At 35.8% G+C, this 21906-nt stretch overlaps 1 protein-coding gene across 5 annotated transcripts in view; it reads left to right on the forward strand.

Moving 5' to 3' along the window:
* Positions 1-21906, forward strand: part of DNM3 (dynamin 3) — a 484254-nt gene that overhangs the window by 123041 nt on the left and 339307 nt on the right. For all 5 annotated transcript variants that reach the window (XM_012728988.1, XM_004688484.2, XM_004688483.2 and 2 more), the window contains exons 3-4: positions 6095-6244; positions 7187-7390. In XM_012728988.1, the coding sequence (XP_012584442.1) occupies positions 6095-6244; positions 7187-7390 (354 nt within the window). The remainder of the gene's footprint in view (positions 1-6094; positions 6245-7186; positions 7391-21906) is intronic.

Genomic DNA, 21906 nt, shown 5'->3' on the forward strand with positions numbered 1-21906 from the left:
CAGGGAGGCCGCCCTGTTCTTTATTCAACCATAGTTCTAGAATTTTGTCTTCAACTTGGAATTACTTTAAGTTTTGATGGAAGCATTGCCCCCTACACTTGCCCTCTCTGGTTCCCCAGCTACCATTGTTCAATTGTATACAAAGTGAACTCCTTTAAAGAGGAGGAAGGTATTCTTTAGAATAAAAATGATAGACCTTAGGGAACATAGTGGCGAAAATAAATGTAGTCTCTGCATTTGAGGAACTATGATTCTTAATGTAGTCTGATGTAGATACTCTTTACAGCCAAGGAATGCAACTAGTTGTTCTGAAACCTGCCCCCTGTTTATATGAATCAGTTACTCTATTTTCATTGGAGTCCTGTATTCACAAAACATTGCTTTTAAAACATTTCAGAAACAAGTCTAGCTAACATATTGAGGACATATCTCCTAGAATAAAGGTTAACAAGTGGTGATATGCATGTGTGCCATAATTATTCTGTTCTATTTAACCTTGATTAATCAAAACATATGCATATTTTTCCCCACGGACGAGACATGTTGGAAATATTTAATTCTATGGTCATGCTGCGCTTTTCACAGACGATTGGAATGCTGCCCGGCAAAAAGCATCTCATCCTTCTCTCAAACAATTTGTCAGATGTTTAACCTGGTATAATTTGTTTTTCATGACCAGTATAATGACAGGACTAAAATGTTTTACAGGGAAATAAAAATAAAATAGAGCAATAGCTTTGATTTTCTAATTCCTTCCCTTTTCCCCAAATTGTCCTTTGATATCAATGTGTATCTTAGCCTTTGTTTCACATATTAGACATTTTTTAACATTGGGGAAGCAGGAAATACTTTAAAAACTGGGTGCCTTGTTTTGTAAAACTGAAAGCATACTGTGAATTTTAGCGAGATAGGTTTACTGGCACAAAATAGAATTTCATGAGTGCATTTTTAGGGTTTCACTGTTTCTGTGCAGACAGCCTGTGTCAGATACATAGCACTTCATCCTGATTATGACCTTGTGGCTGAGAAATCTAGTCATTATCCATTCACATTGATCCTGGGCTGAAACCTGGAATTGTTTGAAAAAGAGATTTTCATGTGTCCAATTATGCAAGTGCTTCTTTTTCTTTTTCCTTTTCCCAGTAAACCTGTCCTTTAAAATGTTAACAACAACAAAAAAAAAAGTCTAGCATTTGGACCGTTCACCAGTAGAACAGCCTATTCTGTAGCTTTTGACTTAGATGTGAAAATTTCCTTCACCTCCTCCACCCCAATCATGTGAGCATTCCTTTTCAGATGTGAATTAAGTGATACACTACTTTGTGATAATCCTTTCCAAGATTTTCATTCGTAATTGTATTTTCAGACAACAGGGAGATTAAACTGTATCCTTTTAAACTACATTGCTAATAACGATTTATTTAGGAATTGCCTCATGATGTAAGTAAGTGTTGATGGCCCTCCTTAGTAAGCAACTGTAGTTAATTGTTCGAAAAGGAACTTCCCACCTTTGTTACTTATGATCTGCTTACCAGGGCTAGGGAATCTCATAGCAGGACTGACTAACCTTGTTACGAGTGAGACTCAACTTATTGGATGTGTAGTTATTTAGCAATAAATTGTGGTTGTGATGTGTTTTTCAGGGGAAAAAGTGTAGCTCATGGTCTGAAAATTAATCACTGTTCTGTCAGAGGCAAGGTGACCTACATGTCCTTGGAAATAGGTAGAGGATGGATTCCAGATAACCATTTTTGGAAATTCAGTTAGGTGTTGCCTGAATTTTCCATCCTTTGGAATCATTTGCAGGGTGGCTCTTTGGGGCCTATGGAAAAATAATTTTGTGGTTCCTGACCCGTTAGTTCTGATACACTTGGCAGTTGTAATTAGACAAGTTGATATCCCTGCTATGATTACTCTTAGTTTATTCATTTCAGATCACTTTGTGGGTTTGTGTGTGTGTGAGTGTCGGTGTGATGTATTCTGTGGTGAAGATGACAGTGATTGTAGACTTAACCAGTAAGAATACATACATAAATACATAAGCTTTTTAAGTATGTAAAATACCTTTATCCAAATGTATTAAATCTTGACTCTGGTCTGATGAATCTCAAATGATCTCACCACCATCAGTTCTATTAGTTTGCCCATCTTTACAAAACCTCCCTTGATTTCACACCCCTCTTCTATCTCTCCTCATAACAAAACTCCTTAGAAGAATTGTTGACAATCAGACTCTACTTCCGCTCCTTCCATTTTCTTGGAACTCCATTCCTGATAGATCATCATCCACCCCACTCAATTGTAACAACTCCTAGACCTTCTGAAGGGTGTTCATTTTGCCCCATTCTACTCACCAGTCTTAGTTCTCACCTTACCTGACATGTCATCATGTGGTGGAATGGAAAATTTTCTTTTGTGAAATTCCAGTTTTCTTGATCTTAGGTCAGTTTTCTCAGTTTTTCTCCTTTTGTTCTCCCCTCCTGTTCTCTCCATCTCCTGACTTTTTAAAAAATTTATTTCCTCTTAATATTTTTTAAAATTTTATTTATTTATTCATACAGAACTGGGGTACAAGTCAAAGGTGCAGGGGCAGTGAGAGACTTTACCAGAGACAGAGTGGGGAGCAGGACAGGAAGATTGACAAAGTATACTGCTGAGGGGAGCAGTGGGCAGGTCAGGAGAGGTCTGCTGCGCCATGTGGGTCATCTCTGGGACCTGGGATTGAACATACACTGAATCGGCTGGCTAGCTTGCAGTGCTGCTTCCTAACCAATTGCACCACCAAGGAGGGCCCTTCCTGACCTTTAATATTAGAAAACCCAATGCCCAGTGTTCTCACCTCTTCACTATCTGTCTTATTTTGATGATCTCATCCTCTTGTCTGACTTTAATGGATTCTAAATATATATTTCTAGTTTAGCCTTCTCCTCAGGTGACAGTATTCAGCCCCAAAGGCATTTTTGTGCTAATTAGAAAAAAAAAATAACAAAACACCCCTGTCCTTTTCCTCAAGCACTTGGCTGCCATCTTCTGGAATGATTTCAGAATAAACAGATATTCATCAGATGACTGTGAATGTGAATGGTGTATTACAGCTGTGAGATCCTCATATTAGTAGAAGCTCTGTTTCTCCATGTGGTGTGCAGTATGGAGCAGACATTGCAACCTGGTTCCCTGCCCCCACACACTTACAACCTCTTTGTTTTACTTTTATTATTATTTTTTTTCCATTTCAAAGTTCTTCCTGTTGTGAGGTCAAAATCACTGAAGTCACTCATGACTTCTCTTTTTCTCTTATACTCCACCTTTAATCTACTAGCAAATCCTGTTGAGTTTTCCTTCAAAATACAATAAGACTTAACCTCTTCTCACCCCTCCTCCATTGTGCCACCCAGGTCTAAGCCCCATCATCTCTCATCTTCATCATTTTAGTTTGTTTATTTATTTTTAAAGATTTATTTATTTGTGCATACAGAACTGAGGTACAGGGCAGAGGTGCAGGGGCAGTGAGACGATTCACCAGAGACAAGAGTGGGGAGCAGAACAGGCAGATCAACTAAGTATACTGCTGAGGGGAGCATCTGGCGGGTCAGGATAAGTCTATGGTACCATGTGGATCACCTCCAGGGCCGGGGATGGAACCCATGCTGAAGTGGCTTTAGCTTCTTAGTGCTGTGCTTTAACCTGCTGCGTCACCAGGGAGGGACTATTTTTTTTTTTTTTACCTCAGTTATTTTAGTAGCTTACTCTCTCTCTTGCTCCTCATCGTCTCTTAGCAACACAGCAGCCACATTTATTTATTTAGAATTTGATCTTTCTCTAACTCAATACTCTTCAGCTGGTTTACCATCCACTCAGTAAAAGTGAGAGACCGTTAAGTGGCCCAAGGCGCTGTGTAATCCAGGTTTGTATCATAGCTCTGACCCATCTGTCTCTTTCCCCGTGTGTTCTGTGCTGTAGGCACATGGGCCTCCTTCCCTTTTCTTCATTGTGCCAAGCACAGGTCTGCGGGAATACTTTTGTTAAAGCATGGCTTGCTCCTGCCCTTTCTTGAGTCTGCTTAAACATCATTTTAATCACATTAGAGGAGCCTTTCTCAACCAAAGCCTATGACAAAGCAGTCCCTCTCCAGTATTTAATAGCTCCCTGTGGTTTAATTTTCTGTTAATACTTATCATCTGGCACACACACACATTATTTACTGTTTCATCTTACTGGAATCTAAACTTCATGAAGCTAGAGGCTTATTGCTCCCTCTTACATTTCAAAGTTTTGAAACAATGTCTGGCAAGTAGTAGGAACTCAATAATTATGAGATGAATAAGTGAATGAATGCAGGCATCCAGAAATCTCTTTGTGGGAACCTCTCCTTAAAAAGATACAAAGGTTGGATTGATCTTCCACCATGTATCTCTCATTTCTAAGATAAAAGCATTTCGGGCATCCAGGAATGAATTTTAAATCTAATTTGAAAATGGCATCGATTCTACAGCCTTCTCAAAGGGCATTGGTTTTCTACAGAATAAGCAAGTAGGCGCCATCTAGTGGCAGCAAAAGTAGTCCACACATATTACTTGAATTACTGATTAGAAACGTAATTGAAACCATAGTGCTTGATCCAGAAGCTTATTCATTCTGTAAAAGTAATAACGATGTTAGTGGGAAGTCTTCAAGCATGCATTACCCATAGAATATACTGAATTTAAAAGGTATTGTTTTATTTCTTCTAAATTATGTACGACTTGTTTTTACTTATTCATTTGTTTTCTGGGTGGTGACATTTTTTGTTCTGCTTTATTTTTCTCATTGATTTATGCTCTACTTACCTTTAAGCCCTTACATTTCGATGGCACTGGCTTAGCCACTGAGTAGGAAATAGTCTATATTCTGAGGGGTTAGTCTAATAAAAGCAGCACCTATGAGGAGAAGCCTGTGAAAGAACATGCAAATGTTGCTATTTTCTTTAGTTTAGACATCTGAAGCCCACTCACTGAAGTTTCTTTGATGGGTAGACTTCCACCATTGAAGATGACCTTCTGGGTGTCTTAGCTTGCTATATTCCAGAAAATAATATACTTTCCAGAATGTATTACTACATGAAAACGAGAGAAATACTCACATCCACCTTCAATGACAGGAAAGACAGAAATTAAGTAAACTCCTTGTCATTCTAAATTTGAAACTTTAGGCCATTGAAGTTCTTTGCTATTAAATTGAAGCAGAAACTTGGAGCTCTTCAGAACCCTATGACTTTGCAGTTCTGAGTAGCTGTGTGGGGCTAGGCAGTCTATCACCAGTGGTCTGAGCAATGGCCAAACTAGCAGGAGAGTGGAAGTACCACAATGAAACTAACCTACTTGAAGACCAGAGTCACATCTTATAATTTTCTTCCTAATGATCTTGCCATAGTGGATGATGGTTAAATGCTTATCCTGAGTCGGAGTTTTTCCTTCTGCCTATACATACTGATTTCTTTTTTTTAAAGAAAGATCTTTTTTGATGTAATGCTTTATTATATTTTTCTTGAGAAAATGAAAGATCTTTAATTATAAAATTAAATTTAAATGGTATACTTCAAATAATGTTAGCTTTTAAATAGTATAATTTAATGAACTATTTTTAACACTATTTCAGATAGTCCATTTGCAATCTAAAATATTCTGTTATTTCTTTTTAAATAATTAATCAAATTGTGTTTCTAAATCTTCCTTCATTCTGAAGCTATATTCATATAACTCAGTGTTTCATTATAATCCTCAATAGGATTAGAAGAAAGGCTTTGTGCATATCATTATCTAATGTATTTTTTTATAGTCAGATGCTGATATTTATCCCAGGGAGGGTCAGAATTCTCTTTAAATTATTTAATAGATTAGATGAATCAAGCACTTCTCAACAGTGTGTATTTTCCTAAACAGCAGCAAATTTAGCCTTCTTAACTTTTATGTTAACACTTTATTATTAACTGAGCTTCTTGGTAATTTTAATGACAATTTTGGATACTTTGACTTGCAATTTAAAAAATTGTTACCTTGTAATTATTGTAAGAATACATGAATTTTAGTTTGCATTAACTCATTTCCTTTTTTTGTAGAATATGCTGAATTTCTACATTGCAAAGGGAAAAAATTTACAGATTTTGATGAAGTTCGCCATGAGATTGAAGCAGAAACAGATCGAGTGACTGGAATGAATAAAGGCATTTCATCCATACCCATTAATTTACGAGTCTGTTCTCCACATGGTGAGTCAAATAATAGAATTTCAAATTCTCATCCTTGAACTTTTTTTTTATTTATTAATTAACATGCATTATTTGTATCAAAGGTAGTTTGTTTTCTCAAAAATGACCAGGTTTCTAGTACAGTGTTTGGGTAGTGCCATTAACACGATAGCCCGAGAACTCACAGATTTATGGATGAGGAGGCAGGAGATGACTTAAAAAAAAAAAATAGAATTGAGCAAGCCACTTAAAAGATTCTCATTGATAACTCCTTTTCTGGCTCTGCTGTTTTGGAAATGGAACATGAATGATCATGGGCACTTCCTTGAGGTCTTCCCAAGAGGACTTGGTACCAACACTTGTATATAGAAAGTATACAGCAGCCAGTTGGGGGCTAGATCATGTTGTCACTGGCACTGGAGTGGTTTCCTGCTCTTCCTTATTCTTCCGCATGAATCTGGCTACAGAATGGAATGGAATCCATCGACTAAAGGCATACACAGTGACCTCATGGCACTACAGATGGAGACCAGCTCTTCCACAGTCTAAGCTGGAGAATCTTAATGCATGATGCTTTTGAAGGGAAGGACATATCTTTCTCTGAAAATTTTTATTTGAAGGCACTGTACAAGGCTGACAGTATATGCACTTCTTGTTCAGTGTTTTAATTATAACCCCTAGTTACGGATATAACTGCTCTCTGAGAAAACTGTTAGGCATGCAAATCATTGCCTTTCAAATTATGTTAACATGATCATTTGGCACAGCACACTTATGTCACAAAAATAGAGAAAGCCCTTTGGCATTCTGTTTTATATTCTACACACTTGAGTTGGAGTTATTCAGATATAAAATATATAAAGCTATCTTGTTTTATTCCCTTAAAGTGACAGATGATTCTACCTCGTTGATTATCTTGTAGCATTGGGGATGTATTTAGACTCTATTTTTCCTTTCCCACAGTGTTAAATCTAACCCTTATTGACCTACCTGGAATTACTAAAGTGCCTGTGGGAGATCAACCACCAGATATTGAGTATCAAATCAGAGAAATGATTATGCAGTTCATCACCAGGGAGAACTGCCTGATTTTGGCTGTTACCCCAGCCAACACTGATCTTGCGAACTCGGATGCATTGAAGCTAGCTAAAGAAGTTGATCCTCAAGGTGAGTGTGTGATCCTTAAATTGAGAAGGAATTAATTAAAAATGTCAAGTTTGGGTATAGTTGAAGGAAAAACCAATTCTTATGACTTGATTTCATTGTCTATAAAATGAGCCATTATTAATATTGTAAAATCCTTTGTATTTAAGATACTAAAATACAACTGGGGACTATCATCTAAACCAATCTAAATTAATGCAAGATTAACTGAAATCTAAGAAAATAGCCTACTTATTTTAAAAAGTCAATAATATACAAACTTATAACAAAAAATAAATAAGTTCTAGAGATCTAATATACAACATAAAGATTATAATCAATATAAACATTAAGTACTATGAACTTCAGTATTATTAGGAAGTACATATTGAGCTCTCACTGGTGCCACAAAGGGTTAAAGCACCACGCTGTGAAGCTCTCCTAAGCCACTGTAGCACGAGTTCAATCCCCCACCATGGAGCTGACCCACATGGCATGGCAGACCTCTTCTGACCTGTCTGCTGCTACCCTCAGCAGTGTACTTTGTCAGTCTGCCTGTTCTGCTCCCCATTCTGTCTTTGGTGAATCCTCTCTCCCACTACACCACTGGTCTGTACCCCAGTTCTGTACACATAAATAAATAAATCTTTAAAAAAAACACATATTAACTTTCTCGACATGCAAAAATTAAAGTACATGACATGATAAAGGTTATCAGCTAATACTGTAGTTAGAATCATACTGCAGTATGTAAATCTATCAAATAAACACATTTTACTCCTTAATTGACAATGTTTTATGTCAACTGTATCTAAAAATTAAAAGACAGTGAAGGAAAAAAGACAATATATTAAATTTCTAGTACAGCTAAATTCAAGAAATGCCTTTACTTATTATAAGAGCTACTTGAATATATTCCCAACAAGAACACTTTGTCTTTAGTTCATTTTTTTCTTTAAAATAAGCTCTTTAATGTATATAAAGATTTACAGTTGACCCTTAGACATTTAGGGATTAAGGAATGCCCATTCCTGAGCAGTTGAAAATCCTTTTATAACATAGCAAACTTTCCTTACAGGTAGGTTTTGTGTCCATAGATTAAATGAACCAGCCTCTGAAATCTGCAGTAGGTTGAATCTTTGACTTCAGCCCACTTGTCTGCTACAAGTGAACCTATACAGTTGTTCAAACTTGTGTTGTGCATCAGTCAACAATTCTAATTTATAATTATTTGTGATAAGCACATATTGTAAAAGCAGGTGTTTATATGTTATTGGCATCTCATAGTATAAAGAAAAGCCCTGATTTATACTGATGTTTTGACTTTTTCTTTCTCTGAGTTGAATAAAAACAATTTATCGCCTGGGACCCCATGACAGACAATTTGTGTATTTCTATTTAAAGTAATTATGAAAAATCAGTAAGGGATATGACCTTTCAAGATAAAAATACATGTTCTCCAATTCTAAGACTTATCCTTTCTTGGTAATGCATTTGACTAATATCTAATTTTGATAGTTGCCCCATTTCTTTATCTGGAATTATTGTTACTAGCCTGTTAGAATTCTTACATTACTAGTTCTCTTTTTTAAACAGTTTCCCTTTATGTCATATATTTCTTTTTCTGTTTGTTTTACTATGTGTAAGATGTATTCAGCTTTATCTTTTAGATCCTCTAGTTAATTTTTCATTTCTGATAATCATTTAAAAATGTTGAACAATATTTTTTCTTATTTTGTGAATGTTATTTTTCTTTCTAAAAGTAGCTTCCAAAGCTCTTGGTTTCTCAAATACAATATATTTCCTAAAGATTCTAATGAAAGCTTTTTGAGCTTTTCCTTTGGTCACTTATGGTGTTTCTGAGTCTTTTTTTTCCTGGCTGTTTGTATTGGTCATTGTCTTTTATGTCAGTGGCCTTTGACATTTGAAAATGTTTGGTGCTCTTATATTATTCAGTCAGATATTAGAGTGAAGCACTACAGAGCTAATGGAAAATCTGTATGTGTGTAAATGGAAGTCATAGACTAATGGGTTTTACCACAGTGTGACTGGGCTGGGATCTGGTCATTTTGTTAGGAGGCTTCTTCAGTATTACATTCTGTGGGTAATTTTTCTTGAGCTGGCCTAGTATAAGTGGTTCTCACTACTTAGTATGTAGACTTTGAATTAATCTCTCTTTGTTCATAACAGTGTTCTTGACAATTTTGTGTCAAAAATCCTATAGTTTATCATTCTCTGAAAATAGATCTTCAGTAGTCTGTTGAGATTGAGGGGGGAATAACTGTATGTTTATATAAGATGGGTGAAAGATCTAGAGATCTAACGTCAGCCTATATAAATCTTTAGCAGTTCTATTTTCAGTTTCTCAGATGCCCAGGATTTGGTGCCTCCAGTTCTTGAGCCTTCCTATAGCTTTGCATTAGTGAACATTTTACTTACTGATTTATCCCAACTTCCTGAGATTGGGACATGTTGCAAGGCAGCTAGCTAGACAGAGGCCATCACCAGATTCCCTCTCCAGTATCAGTGACTTGGAATAGCTGACATGTGCTTTGGGGCTGGAATCCAGTTATAAGGATGTTGAAACATCCAGGTCTCTGCAGTGCTCATGTTCCACAGGAGGCTAAACCATTTTTGTCCAGTTGGGACAAGGAAGACAATTGACAATTGAATTCTAGTGAACACAGCTGAACTCCACACTTACAACAAATAAGGCTTCATTGGGGAGAGGAAGTTACATCTCCCAGGTTGTGACTTTGGAGTTGCTTCTTGTCTCAAATAGACTCATAAATGGCAATATGGCTACAGTGGCGTCTCTGATGTTTTCAGGGTTTCAAATATAGTAGAAGAAAAGTCAGTGGGGAATCTTTTATTTGTATAAGCTCTGAATTTGATACACGGTGTAAGTTAAAAAAAGATTATTAACTAATACACCGTATAAAGTACCCACAGTTAATATTTGGAAATGATTTAACATATTCATTCTCTCTTTTACTCCTTTTGTGTAAGTAGTAGATATTAAGTGACAGTAACTGTATTTCATGTCTCAGGCTTCTCAAAAGAAGATTTATTGATCACACTAAATAGTAACTTTTATGCCATGCCAGATCATTAGGTGGTAGAGATCAATGTTGGAGAGAATCATCAGTTTGCTAGAAAGGAAATGATCTTTGTAGTCTTACTGCCACTATTTGCAGGGTGTTGTTACAGCAGAAATGAAACCTGGCATTAACTTTTAGTCATAGACCTGAGAAGATATGTATAAGTCTGTATCCAGAAAGTTATATGACATTTTTTTTTAATATTATGATAGACCTGGTTTATTTTATAAACTTATTTTTATTAGTTGCAATTTAGAAATTGCTATGTTTATTTTCAGTAACTTACTCCGAACTGAGCCTCATTTCTTGTGGATCATTCCAGCTGTGCTTTGTCAAAGATAGGCCTTTGCTATCTCAATTTTGTATATCCTATTTTTGTATGATTTTCATAATTTTTATTTTTCTTCTGTATTATGTCTTACTGTTTATGACTATTATGTCTTATTGTTTTTTCTGTTTCTTCATTACTGCTTCATTTTGTGTTGTTAAAAATGTGTCTTTTATTGTACCACTTTAATTCCTACACCATTTATTTTGGTATTTTTAAAGTTATTTTCTTAGTGGTTGCTATGGATTACATTTAGCATCTTAATTTATAATAATATAGTGCAGATCAATTGATCAACTTAATTTCAGCAGTATATATTTTTATATATTTTTATTCCTGCCCTTCCCTTATGCTATTATTATAATACAAATTACAGCTTTATACATTATAGGCCTATCAATATAGACAAATGCTTTATGCAATTGTCTTTTAAATCAGATAGGAAAAAAAAGGGGTTAAAATAAAAATACATTTATATTTTATTTTATATTTCCCTTTGTAGATACCTTTACTAGTGTTATTTATTTCTTTGTTTGGATTTGAAATACCATCTAGTGTGCTTTCATTTGAAGCTGAGAGAGTCCAATTAACACTTCTTGTAGGGTAGGATTGCTAGAAAGGAATTCTGTTTGGTTTTATTAATCTGGGAATGTGTGAATTCGTTTTTAGTTTTTGAAACGAAATTCTTAGTGGACAGCCTTTTTTCCCCCCACATCTTGAGTATGCCATCTTATTGCTTTCTGCTGTCTAATGTGAGATCAACTGTTAATCTCAAATATGACTTAAACATGAGTCTCTTCTTGCTGCTTTCAAGATTTTCCTTTGTCTTTGTCTTTTGAGAGCTGGAGTACAATGTTTGTAGAGATAGATGTCTCTCAGTATATTTAACTTCAAAATTTTAGAGCTTTTTCAATGAGTGGATTTGTTTGTTATTAAATTTCAGACATTATTTCTTCAACTATTCTCTCTTCCCCTTTTGTCTCTTTCTCAGATTTTAATATGTACATTAGTACAGTTTGTGTGACCCACAGGATTCTGCGATTGTGTTCATTTTATTTCCATTTTTTTTTCTCTCTGTTCCTTTGATGGGAGAAAAAAAATCTCAATTGACTATCTTCAGTTTTGATGAGTCTTTCTTTTTCTTGCTGAGATCTGCTATTGAATCTCTATAATTAAGTTTTATTTCTAATACTTTAATTATCACTTCAAGAATTTTTACTTGGCTCTTTAAAAAAAAAAACAATTTCTGGGGTCCTCCGTGGTGGTGCAGTGGGTTAAAGCACAGTGGGTTAAAGTACAGCACTAAGAAGCTAAAGCCACTTCAGCATGAGTTCAGTCCCTGCCTTGGAGGTGACCTATATGGCACGGCAGATCTCTCTTGACCCGCCTGCTGTTCCCCTCAGCAGTGTATTTCATCAATCTGCCTGTTCTGCTCCCCACTCTGTCTGGTGAATCCTGTCACTGCCCCTGCATCTCTGGCTTGTACCCCAGTCTGTATGCATAAATAATTTTTTTAAAAAACAAAGCAATTTTTGTATTGTTATTGATATTCTTATTTGGTGAAATATCATTATCCACCTTTTTTCCAGTTCTTTAAAAGTACTGTTGTTCTTTGAACATATTTAAAATAGCTGATATAAAATCTTTGTGTAGTAAGTTCCATGTCTTTACCTCCTCAGAAATAGCATTTGCTTTTTTTCTGTTTATGGGCCATACTTCTTTTGCATATATTGTAATTTTTTGTTGTTGAAATGGAACATTTTAAGTAATGTAACAACACTACAGATCAAATTCTTCTCCTTCCCTAATAGTTATTTTTGCTATTGCTATTGCTATTTTCTTTGTAAATTTCCTTAACTAACTTTGTAAAAATTAGTGTTTTTTTGTTGTTAATTCTCACTGAGAGATTTGTTCAGTTTCTTATCAATCAGCTAATGTTTGGGCAGAAATTTTCCTGAATACTCTTGTCATTTACGGGAGGAGTTGGAATACATCTTAGAGCACATAGACAGATAGCTTAGGACTGGCCTTAGCCTTAGCTCATGTTTGTATATGCAGCCTTAAGGTTATCTACTGTGAGAATTTAAGATCTTCCCAGATTTTTCCTAAGGGTGAAAATAGCTCTAGGCATGCTTGTGGCCTTCTAGATCCCAGATTGTGCCTATATACAGATTTCAAATGCCTAGCATCATCTCATTCTCCAACTTTTCCTTTTAGTCTTTTAGTTAGTTTCTTTTCTTTTGTCCCAACTGTTATTACTGCCTGAGGTAGCTGAGATTTAAACAGTTGCCAGTTGTTTTGATATGCTTTGATGTGCTTCTGGGGGAAGGAGGGAAAACTATTGGCATGGAGTAAACTGTAAGTCAACAAACAAAAAACTCCTATCAATGAATGTTTTTAAAGAATTGCTAGACAGGCTCACCAGTTACGTTTCTCTGAAAATTGCATTGAAGGCCTTCTCTAACCCCACTGTGTTTCCTGATTTTCACAACGTATGTGGGAATTTAGGTTTTTTTTTTTTTAAAGATTTTTATTTACTTGTTCATATAGAACTGGGGTACAGGCCAGAGATGTGGAGGGTGAGAGGATTCACCAGGGACAGAATGGGGAGCAGAACAGATCTACGAAGGCAGATCTACAAAGTACACTGCAGATCTACGAAGTACACTGCTGAGGGGAGCAGCGGGCAGGTCAGGAGAGGTCTGCCATGCCATGTGGATCTCCTCCTGGGCAGGCGGGAATCGAACTCATGCAGAAGTGGCTTTACCTTCTCAGTGCTGTGCTTTAACCCGCTGTGCCACCAGGGAGGGCCAGAATTTAGGTTTTTAAAACAGGCAAAACTGAGGAGTGGAGAATGAGAACAGGGAAAGCTCAGGCATCACAAATCTCATCACTCTTACTGAGAATCAGCTGCTTTTGTTGAATAAATGCCCTTATGTTGCAAGCTCTTGCTTCTTTTCCAGAATTCTGAAAAATCTATTTTGATAACTTTTGCCAGTGTTCTGAATGGTTTTATAGAGGAGTGGTCTTTTTAGAGCATCTTCTTCCACTATCCCACTGCCACTCCCCTTTCTGATCTTATGTAACTATCGTAATCAGGAAATTTTCTTAGGAAAAACATTTGAGTTGCTATAGTGAGGGCAATTTGATTGTGATTCTGTTATCCTGTTCTTTGGAGGTGTTCTTTTGATGAGATGTGGGGTTCAGTGAATAGAGTCCTTAGGTTACCTCTGAGAAAAATTTTGGCAGAGCTCCCCTTTCACTGGCATGCAGTGTGTTTACCCAGGGAATGAAGACATTTGCAGACCCAGGTGCAGGCAAATGTTATATTTTGAAGGACAAGTTTACTAAGTAGAGGAAACAGACAAAGAGAAGCACCTGCATAGTCACAGGCAGCAGGAGAGCTGTGTCTAGCCAGCGTAGGCACTGTACTGATATAGTGTCTTCTTCTGGGGTGGGGTTCGTTCCTTAGTGGGATTGTTGACTGTTATTAGATTAATTACTTTGAGGGTTGACTAAGTTAATTTGTGACGATTGTTGACTATATCTTCAGTTCTGGTCTGTGCCTCTGGATACTTCCTATAGTAGCCTGATCCTTTTTGTAGCTGATCGTGCCTAAGGATTTTCCATTTCTATTGCTGGTTTAATAACTACATTAATAATTTCTATCCCCACCTCCAGTCTCTGGGCTTGGGATGCCTCCAACCTAATTTGTTTACTCTTACTTATCATTCAGGATTTATTTGGTTATCTATTCAAGGGACCTGTCGTTATCACTTCATGTACATCTTTCCTTAAGTTATGCCCTTAGTTAAAGAGGATTACTGATTTTGATAATAGAGGAACATTCTTTATTCATGGTATCCGAATTATTTTATCCACCAACATACATAATTATATAGTTTTCTGAGAAGTGATCTATTTTAGGAAGTAGCTGCTTTGTACTATATTAAGCCAGATGACACAGATGAGCCATTTTCACCTAAATAGGACCTTCTACATTTTGAATATATATTTGAGAAGGAAATTTAAGTTGGCTAATTATAAATTATTTGCACATTTCATGATCAATTTCTTCTAGTATATGTAGGATGTCACATATTTGTCACTGAACAAAGCTCAGGTATCTTTTACATCATTTGTGAAAATGCTTTTGAGACTAAATGAGGAAATGATTGTTATTTAAAAGGTAAAATGACTAGATACTGGAATTATATGTTTTTTGTATAGTTTCTTTTGTGGAATAGCCCCAACCTGGCTTTAATGTCACCTGAATTGTGAGGGTGGAGTGAAATCCTTCCTGTCTTAAGGTAAGGAAGTTTATCTGAACAAGTTTGAGTACCCTGCCTGCAACCGCACAATGCATTTATCACAATCCTTCCCCTCCTCATGAAGTGCTATTCTATGTCTTTGGAGTATTCCACAGTTGATTGCCTTATTAAAAGGCATGGATGAAAGAACAGAGAGCTTGAAGGCAGATCTTCTTTTCCTGGTTGTATGTTCTTGGTGAACTTACCTTCTTTGAGCCATCTTAACCTCATCTCTATAATAAACCTTGTCTCAAAAGTTTGTTATGCTAAATAATATAAATCTATCTGTAATGATAACTCTAAGTGACTAGCCAAATGTGATCTTTTTCTCTTGAAACAATTCAGAGAATCCTACTTTATTGTTTTATTATAGAATTTCTAACAAAGTATCAATTACTGTAAAATAATCAGTAGTATTCTGTAATTCAAGCTGTTGCTTACCTTAATAACATGAATAAATATGGTTTGATAGGATTATTTTGAATATATTAATACTGTAACATGAAAATAATTTCAGAATCACTGAACATTGCTGGATTAAATGTAATTGAAAATATACCTTAGTGTAATTGAGTTGTTTGGTTTGCTTGATGTGTTTAAGGTATGTGCTAGCTATTACCCAGATATTTAGAGTAAAGAGACAGACTTGGATTCCTGGGACAGCCTCATCTTGGTGAGTGCATGGATTCATTTAAGGAATGCAGCTATTTAGAAGTTGTGCTCATATGTATTAAGAAGTAAATCCCTGCTTTGTTATTTCATTACCTTTTTTTCAGTAGACATTTGTCAAGTATCTGTTAACCCAGGCAAAGTGCTCAAGGTCAGTAGTGTAAATTTTGTATGTTGGGCTACCTAGTAGGATACTAGACTAAGTAAGTATGTAAGTAGTCAGCATACATTTCTTAATATTTTCTCAAATCTCTATTGTGTAACAAAAATGAAACAATTTGTTTGTATGACATACTTTTTTATGTGAGAAGTCTCCAGAGAAAGATACTATAGGGGACTTGTTTTATGAAATGATTATTTTCATAGTTTAGAGGATGTGGTTGTGCTCACATAATTAATTCAAGTGGAGTGAGTTGTGGAATGACACTGTGTGTTATATGATATAATCACAAGTATTCTATCAGGTGGTGGCACTGTCTAATTTTATCTAGGTCAGATAGCTGGTTTGTAGCAGAAGCATGATATAAGCCATATGTCTCTTATTCCAGGACATTTTGCTTACCATTATGTCATCTATCTTTCTCACAACCACTTAACTTAAATACTATATTTAGGGATAACCATGAGCTCATGGTAGAATTCTTAAAAACTGAAATAAAACCTATTTAGTGAATTTATGGCACTAATTATGGTGAAGCATTGTTAAAGTTACGTTGAATTAGGTTTTGCCTTATTCTTTTGTAATGAAGAGATTTAATGGAATATATCCCTATTAATCCATGTAAGAAACAGACCCCTTATTCTACTAAGCAAAATAAGCCAGAGGGAGAAAGATAAATGCTGGATGGTGTCACTTCTGTGTGGAATACAGACAAACCAAACAAAGATTCAAACAAAGACAAACTTTAAAGCCAGCCTTGAAAGTTTACCGTATGGTAGGAGATTTATGGGAATTACATCTGAGGGAGGAAATCATATTGCACAAAAATGAAAAACAGTATAAGAAACTAAAAAAGGGGAGGAGTGAAGAGCAGAGGTGAAGTAGGGACAGTTCAGTGGACTATGGTGGAGAACCTTAGGCGCTTTGGTGTTGGTAGTGCTGAGGTGACCACACCTGATGGGGAAATCCTATACTGTTAAAAACACTAAAAATGATGGCATTTCAATAACAATTAATTTTCTAGAAAAGAAAAAGAGTGATTTATTTGAAAAGTAGTTAAAAAAAGAGTTAATGAGCACCCACTGTATACCAGCAACATTCTGAACATCATGAATTTAGTGGTAACCAAACAAAATTCTCCACCTGTGGAGCTTCTAGTCTAATGAGGGAAACAGATAAACAATTATTTTAATGTCAGGTTTGTGTATCAACAACTATTTAGTACATTGAAGAAAAATAAAACAAGGTAACGTAAGAGAGTGGGAATGTTAAGACACTTGGTCTATGGAGGCAGCATTTGAACAGAGAATTTGTGGAAGTGAAGGAAAAAAGCCTTGTGAATATCTGGAGGTGGAATTTTCCGGGGCAAGAGGGAAGTAATCACAAAGGACTGAGAGTAGAACTGACTTGACATATCAAGAAACAGCAAGGGGTGCATTGAGGATAGAGCTCAGTGAGAGGGAGAGAGTAGTAAGTTTTGTAATCAGAAAGGACCCATAGTCTTCTAAGCTGTGACAGAGACTGTATCTTGTTCAAAATGTGATAAATAGCCACTGGAGAGTTTTGAGTGTAGAGAGACAGATCTGATTTATGTTTTGATAGGTCAAGCTGGTTGCTGTGGGAAGAAATGAGCAAAAGAGAGGCATGAGTGGAAACAAAATTGGTCAGATTATTCTATCAAAGAGGTCCAGTGGGGAGAGAAAGAGAGAGAGAGATGATGTGGTTTGGATAAAACAAGTCGTCTGGAAGAAAGAGGCTGTCAGATTAAAGATCTATTTTTAAAGGAGAGTTGTATTTTACTGAAGGTTTGCTATGAGTAAAATAAAGAAGTCAAGGATGATTCCAAGAGTTTTAAACAACAACAAAAACAACAACAAAAAACAAAACAGGTTTCATGATGATGTCACTAAGCTTAACAATGTTAGGTGAAAAACATTTGGGAAGGGTCAAGAGTTCTATTTTGGAATATAAAATTTGACTCCTAAGTAGTATGTTAGAGGTGGATTCAGGTAGTGTCTAGCTGAAGTTAATTAATCCAACTGTTATCAGCTTTTAGGTAGGATAGTTGGTTGAATTGTATCCCTCTCAATGATATGGTGTAGGCTTACCCATGCCCTGTGAATTTAGTCTTATTGGAAATAGGTGTCTATTGTAGATGAAATTCAGAATCTTGGGATGAGCTCTTTTTGGAGTGAGTCCTAAATCCAATGACTAGTATTTTGTCAGAGAAAAGAAAGGGGAGATTTGAGACAAAGAGGGAAGACCATGTGAAAGCAGAGACAGATTCGAGTTATGTGACCATAGACATGAGCTGTGGAAGCCACCAGACGTTGGTAGAGGTAAGAAAGGATCCTCTCTGAGAGACTTTTGAGGAATGATTGTAGCATTAATGACACCTTGATTTCATCTTCTGGGCTCCAGAATTGAACTCTTACTGTTTTAAGATACCAGATTGTGATAATTTGTTGTGACAGTCCTAGGGAACTAATTCAAATAGTATGTAATCTCTTGAGACATTGAGTAATCACTTAGGAGATGAACATAGAGAGAAAGAAGAAGGTCCACAAAACCCAGGGGCTCTGCAATATTGTGGTAGTAGTGTGCATGGGCAGAGGGAGCCGTACAGACTGTGGGTAAAAAACCAAGTAAGCATGGTATTCTAGAAGCCTTGGGAAAAGAGATTTCAAGAAAGACATTGTGATCAACTGTGTCAAATGGTGCTGCATGAACAAGAAGGGTGATTTGGTAGGTTAAGGCTGGGCCCCCTGCTCAAACTGTGAAGAAGCCTAGTAAGACAGTAAGAAGTAGAACACAGGAGTTGGTAACTATGGAGTAGTGAGTTTTCCCATACATCAGGATGAAGTGATGCCAACCTAATGACTTAAACACTGTGCAACCATTTTTTGTTGCCACCTCTCCTCACCCCCAGTCCCCCCACCTCTGGTTGTTTCCCCAGTCCTCACAGACAGCATTCAACTGCAGACTTTATGTGCTCTGTGAGGAACCAGGAGGTGTTGAGATTTAGTCACTTTTATTTTTAGCCCATGCTTTTTTAGCTTTTCACTGCTTGCTGAAAGATTTAGTAGTAAAGAAAAAGAAAATTGCCTTGTACTGTGACTAAGTCATCTTTATCTCCAATCTTTGTTTCTAAACCGGACTTTCATGTTACCATCTAATGGAGGTGAAAGATAGAGAACTGACCATTGGTTTTGGCACATGAAAGTAATTGGCAATTTGGAGAGGGTTCAAGAATCTTGGATGTGAAGAAGGGTGATAGACTAGAGACAGCTCTTTGAAGTTCCAATGTAGAGAGAAACAGAAAAATGGGACAATAGCAACAGTAATGTGACAGTAAGAGAATGTTTCTGAAACTTAGGAGAATTTATAGCATCTTTGGGTGATGATGAGGATGATCTAAAAGAAAGAAAAATGTTGATGAAAGTGATAAAGACAGATAAGTGTAGAAGGAACAGGACAAAGACAGGATAAACAGATGAGAAAACCTCTTGGTTTAAGGCTGTGGGATGAGATGTGAATCACCTGTGAGAATCCTTGTCACAGATAGGAGAGGATGGGATTGCTTCCCAATTTTAGAAAAAGCAGAAGATATGGATACAGATGAGATTAGATGGTAGAATGATAGAAGAGGAGAAAATTTTTATATCACATTAAGTTTATAAATGGTGGTATAATAGCCTCTATCCTGATGGATTCTAATGGATTCTAAAGACACTGTTCACTCTGTTGCTCAAGCTGAGTAGACATGACAATAACCTCAGAGAGTCTTATGGATATCCTTTTTTAACTTAGAAATTCATCTTATAGAGACCCTCACTTTTTCTGTATAGGAAGTAGGGGAATCATTTTCAACAGTGACACAGATTTATTACTTGAACATGTCTTTATTACTCATAAAGACTCTCATTTTACCTTTTATCTGTTGAGCAAGGCAGTATCTTAGTATTTTCATCAAGTTCATCTTTTACAATATAGGGTTGTTAAAAGATTCACTAGGAGGCAAATGTATTTGGAAATTTCTTTCATGGTGTTTTATTTCAGTCAATGAATTTCTAGTGTGACCAGAGGTCTGTGTGTGTGTGTGTGTGTGTGTGTGTGTTTATGTGTGTATGAAGAAGAAATGGAACATAGGACTTGGTAACAAAGTAAGAAGTGGAACACAGGAGTTGTTATATATATAACTGGTCGGGAAAGAGGGCACCATTTCCTCTTGAGATACTATTTGTGAATAGGGTTAGAATTTATGTGGAAGGTGGATAATGTTTTTTTGTTTTATGGCGTTGTGACCAACCAACCATCTCAAGTTTTGCTTTTGGCATATTTCACTCTACATGAGTGATGTAAACTGATACTCATTGATTTTTGGCAACACTTAGAACATCTATTTTCCTGTCTGGTTATGGAGGTGCTGTTAAGTCAAAGAAGCTTTAAGCATCCAAGCAGTAAGTCAGTATTTGGAGTGTGATGAATATGTTTATAAAATGCAAATGTAAGAGCAGTCTTTTGGAGCAACCTATTTTCATGGCATAAATGTCTCTAGAGCTTTTCTTTTCTCCCAACTGGATTCCTATTTCACTATGAAATTCTTTGCTTAAACGTTTGACCAAATTTTAAAAGCTAATAGATGTTAGGTAATTATGTCAAGGAGACTGACATTAATTGAATCAATTAATATGTGTGAAGATAACTTACTCTTTAAAAGAAATATTGTAGTGTTTAGATTATAGCAGCCCAATTTTGAATTTTTAGGGAGATATATTTTTGAGCTTATTTCTAACATGAGTAAAGTTCATAAAATCAGGGTTTTTCCCCCCAATTGAAAACGTTTTAAGAATGAAAGTCCCAAAGTTGTAATATTGGAAAAATAATTTTGTTTCAGTTCCATTCAATCAATCATTTTTCTATATTAAGCTTCTACTATTTAGCAGGTTTGGATAGAGATAAGTTATATGTCTTCTGTAAAGAAAGCAGGGACCACAGGTATGTGAACTTATAGTCCTTTGTGATGAAAACTTTGATAGGGGCTGTATGAAATATAGCATCGTAATATCTCTCTCTGTCATCTAAGAATTACAGATGCACATTTTAAATTCATGTTAGTATTTTTGCATTTTATGTATTTGAATTTTAAGAGTTCCATGCACCTATAATTCAAGTAAACTTGTTAAACCTTCTATTAGAAATTAGTCCATTTGCAGAGTTGTTCATTGTGAGTTGATAAGTGGGCTTGTCCAAGCATAGAGGAACTTTCATCAAAGCTTTACAAAGGTATTGTGAGTCTTAGAATTATATTAGAATGATAAGAGTATACATAAATTCATATATCAGAAATCAATACATATCTACCTTTATATATATCATAAGGTGTTGAACCTTAGAGTCAGAAATATGACAAAAATAGTTATCTTTAGGTTTAAATAAGGTATATTCATAAAAATATACTTACTGAGATGCTACTTTCATAGGCAAAATTAAATTATGATGAAATTTACCATGAGAAAACAGATTTAGAACTTAATTATTTAATGCTATATTTAAATTAGAAGTAATTTTTTTTTTATTTTTCCAAATGAAAAAAAATGTGAAGGTACTTTAGTAAAATTGAATGCATTGTTGAAATGGAACGTGTTACGGTCATCAAGGTTTAGATCTGTCTGAAAGGCCACTAAGATACAAATTATTATAACTGGCTTGTTCATTCCTTTTGCCACCGGGGGTCACTGTAAAGACGTTGCTTGAACAATTTACAATTTTCTGGAATTGCTCCTAGTGGAGGTTGAGTGTAGAAATGTGAATGTAGAAAATAAATACTATGTATGAGAAAGACTAAAAAAATATTTAACAAAGCAATAAAACATGCTCTCTCTTTCCCTTCATTAAATTACATATTAGTGATATGAATCTTTTCCCAGGAATTCTCTTTTATTAATATATGGATAAATTCTACTGCTTCT

This window comes from Condylura cristata, unplaced genomic scaffold, assembly GCF_000260355.1.
Source record: "Condylura cristata isolate star-nosed mole 26May11 unplaced genomic scaffold, ConCri1.0 scaffold00024, whole genome shotgun sequence".
NCBI classification, from domain to species: Eukaryota; Metazoa; Chordata; class Mammalia; order Eulipotyphla; family Talpidae; genus Condylura; species Condylura cristata.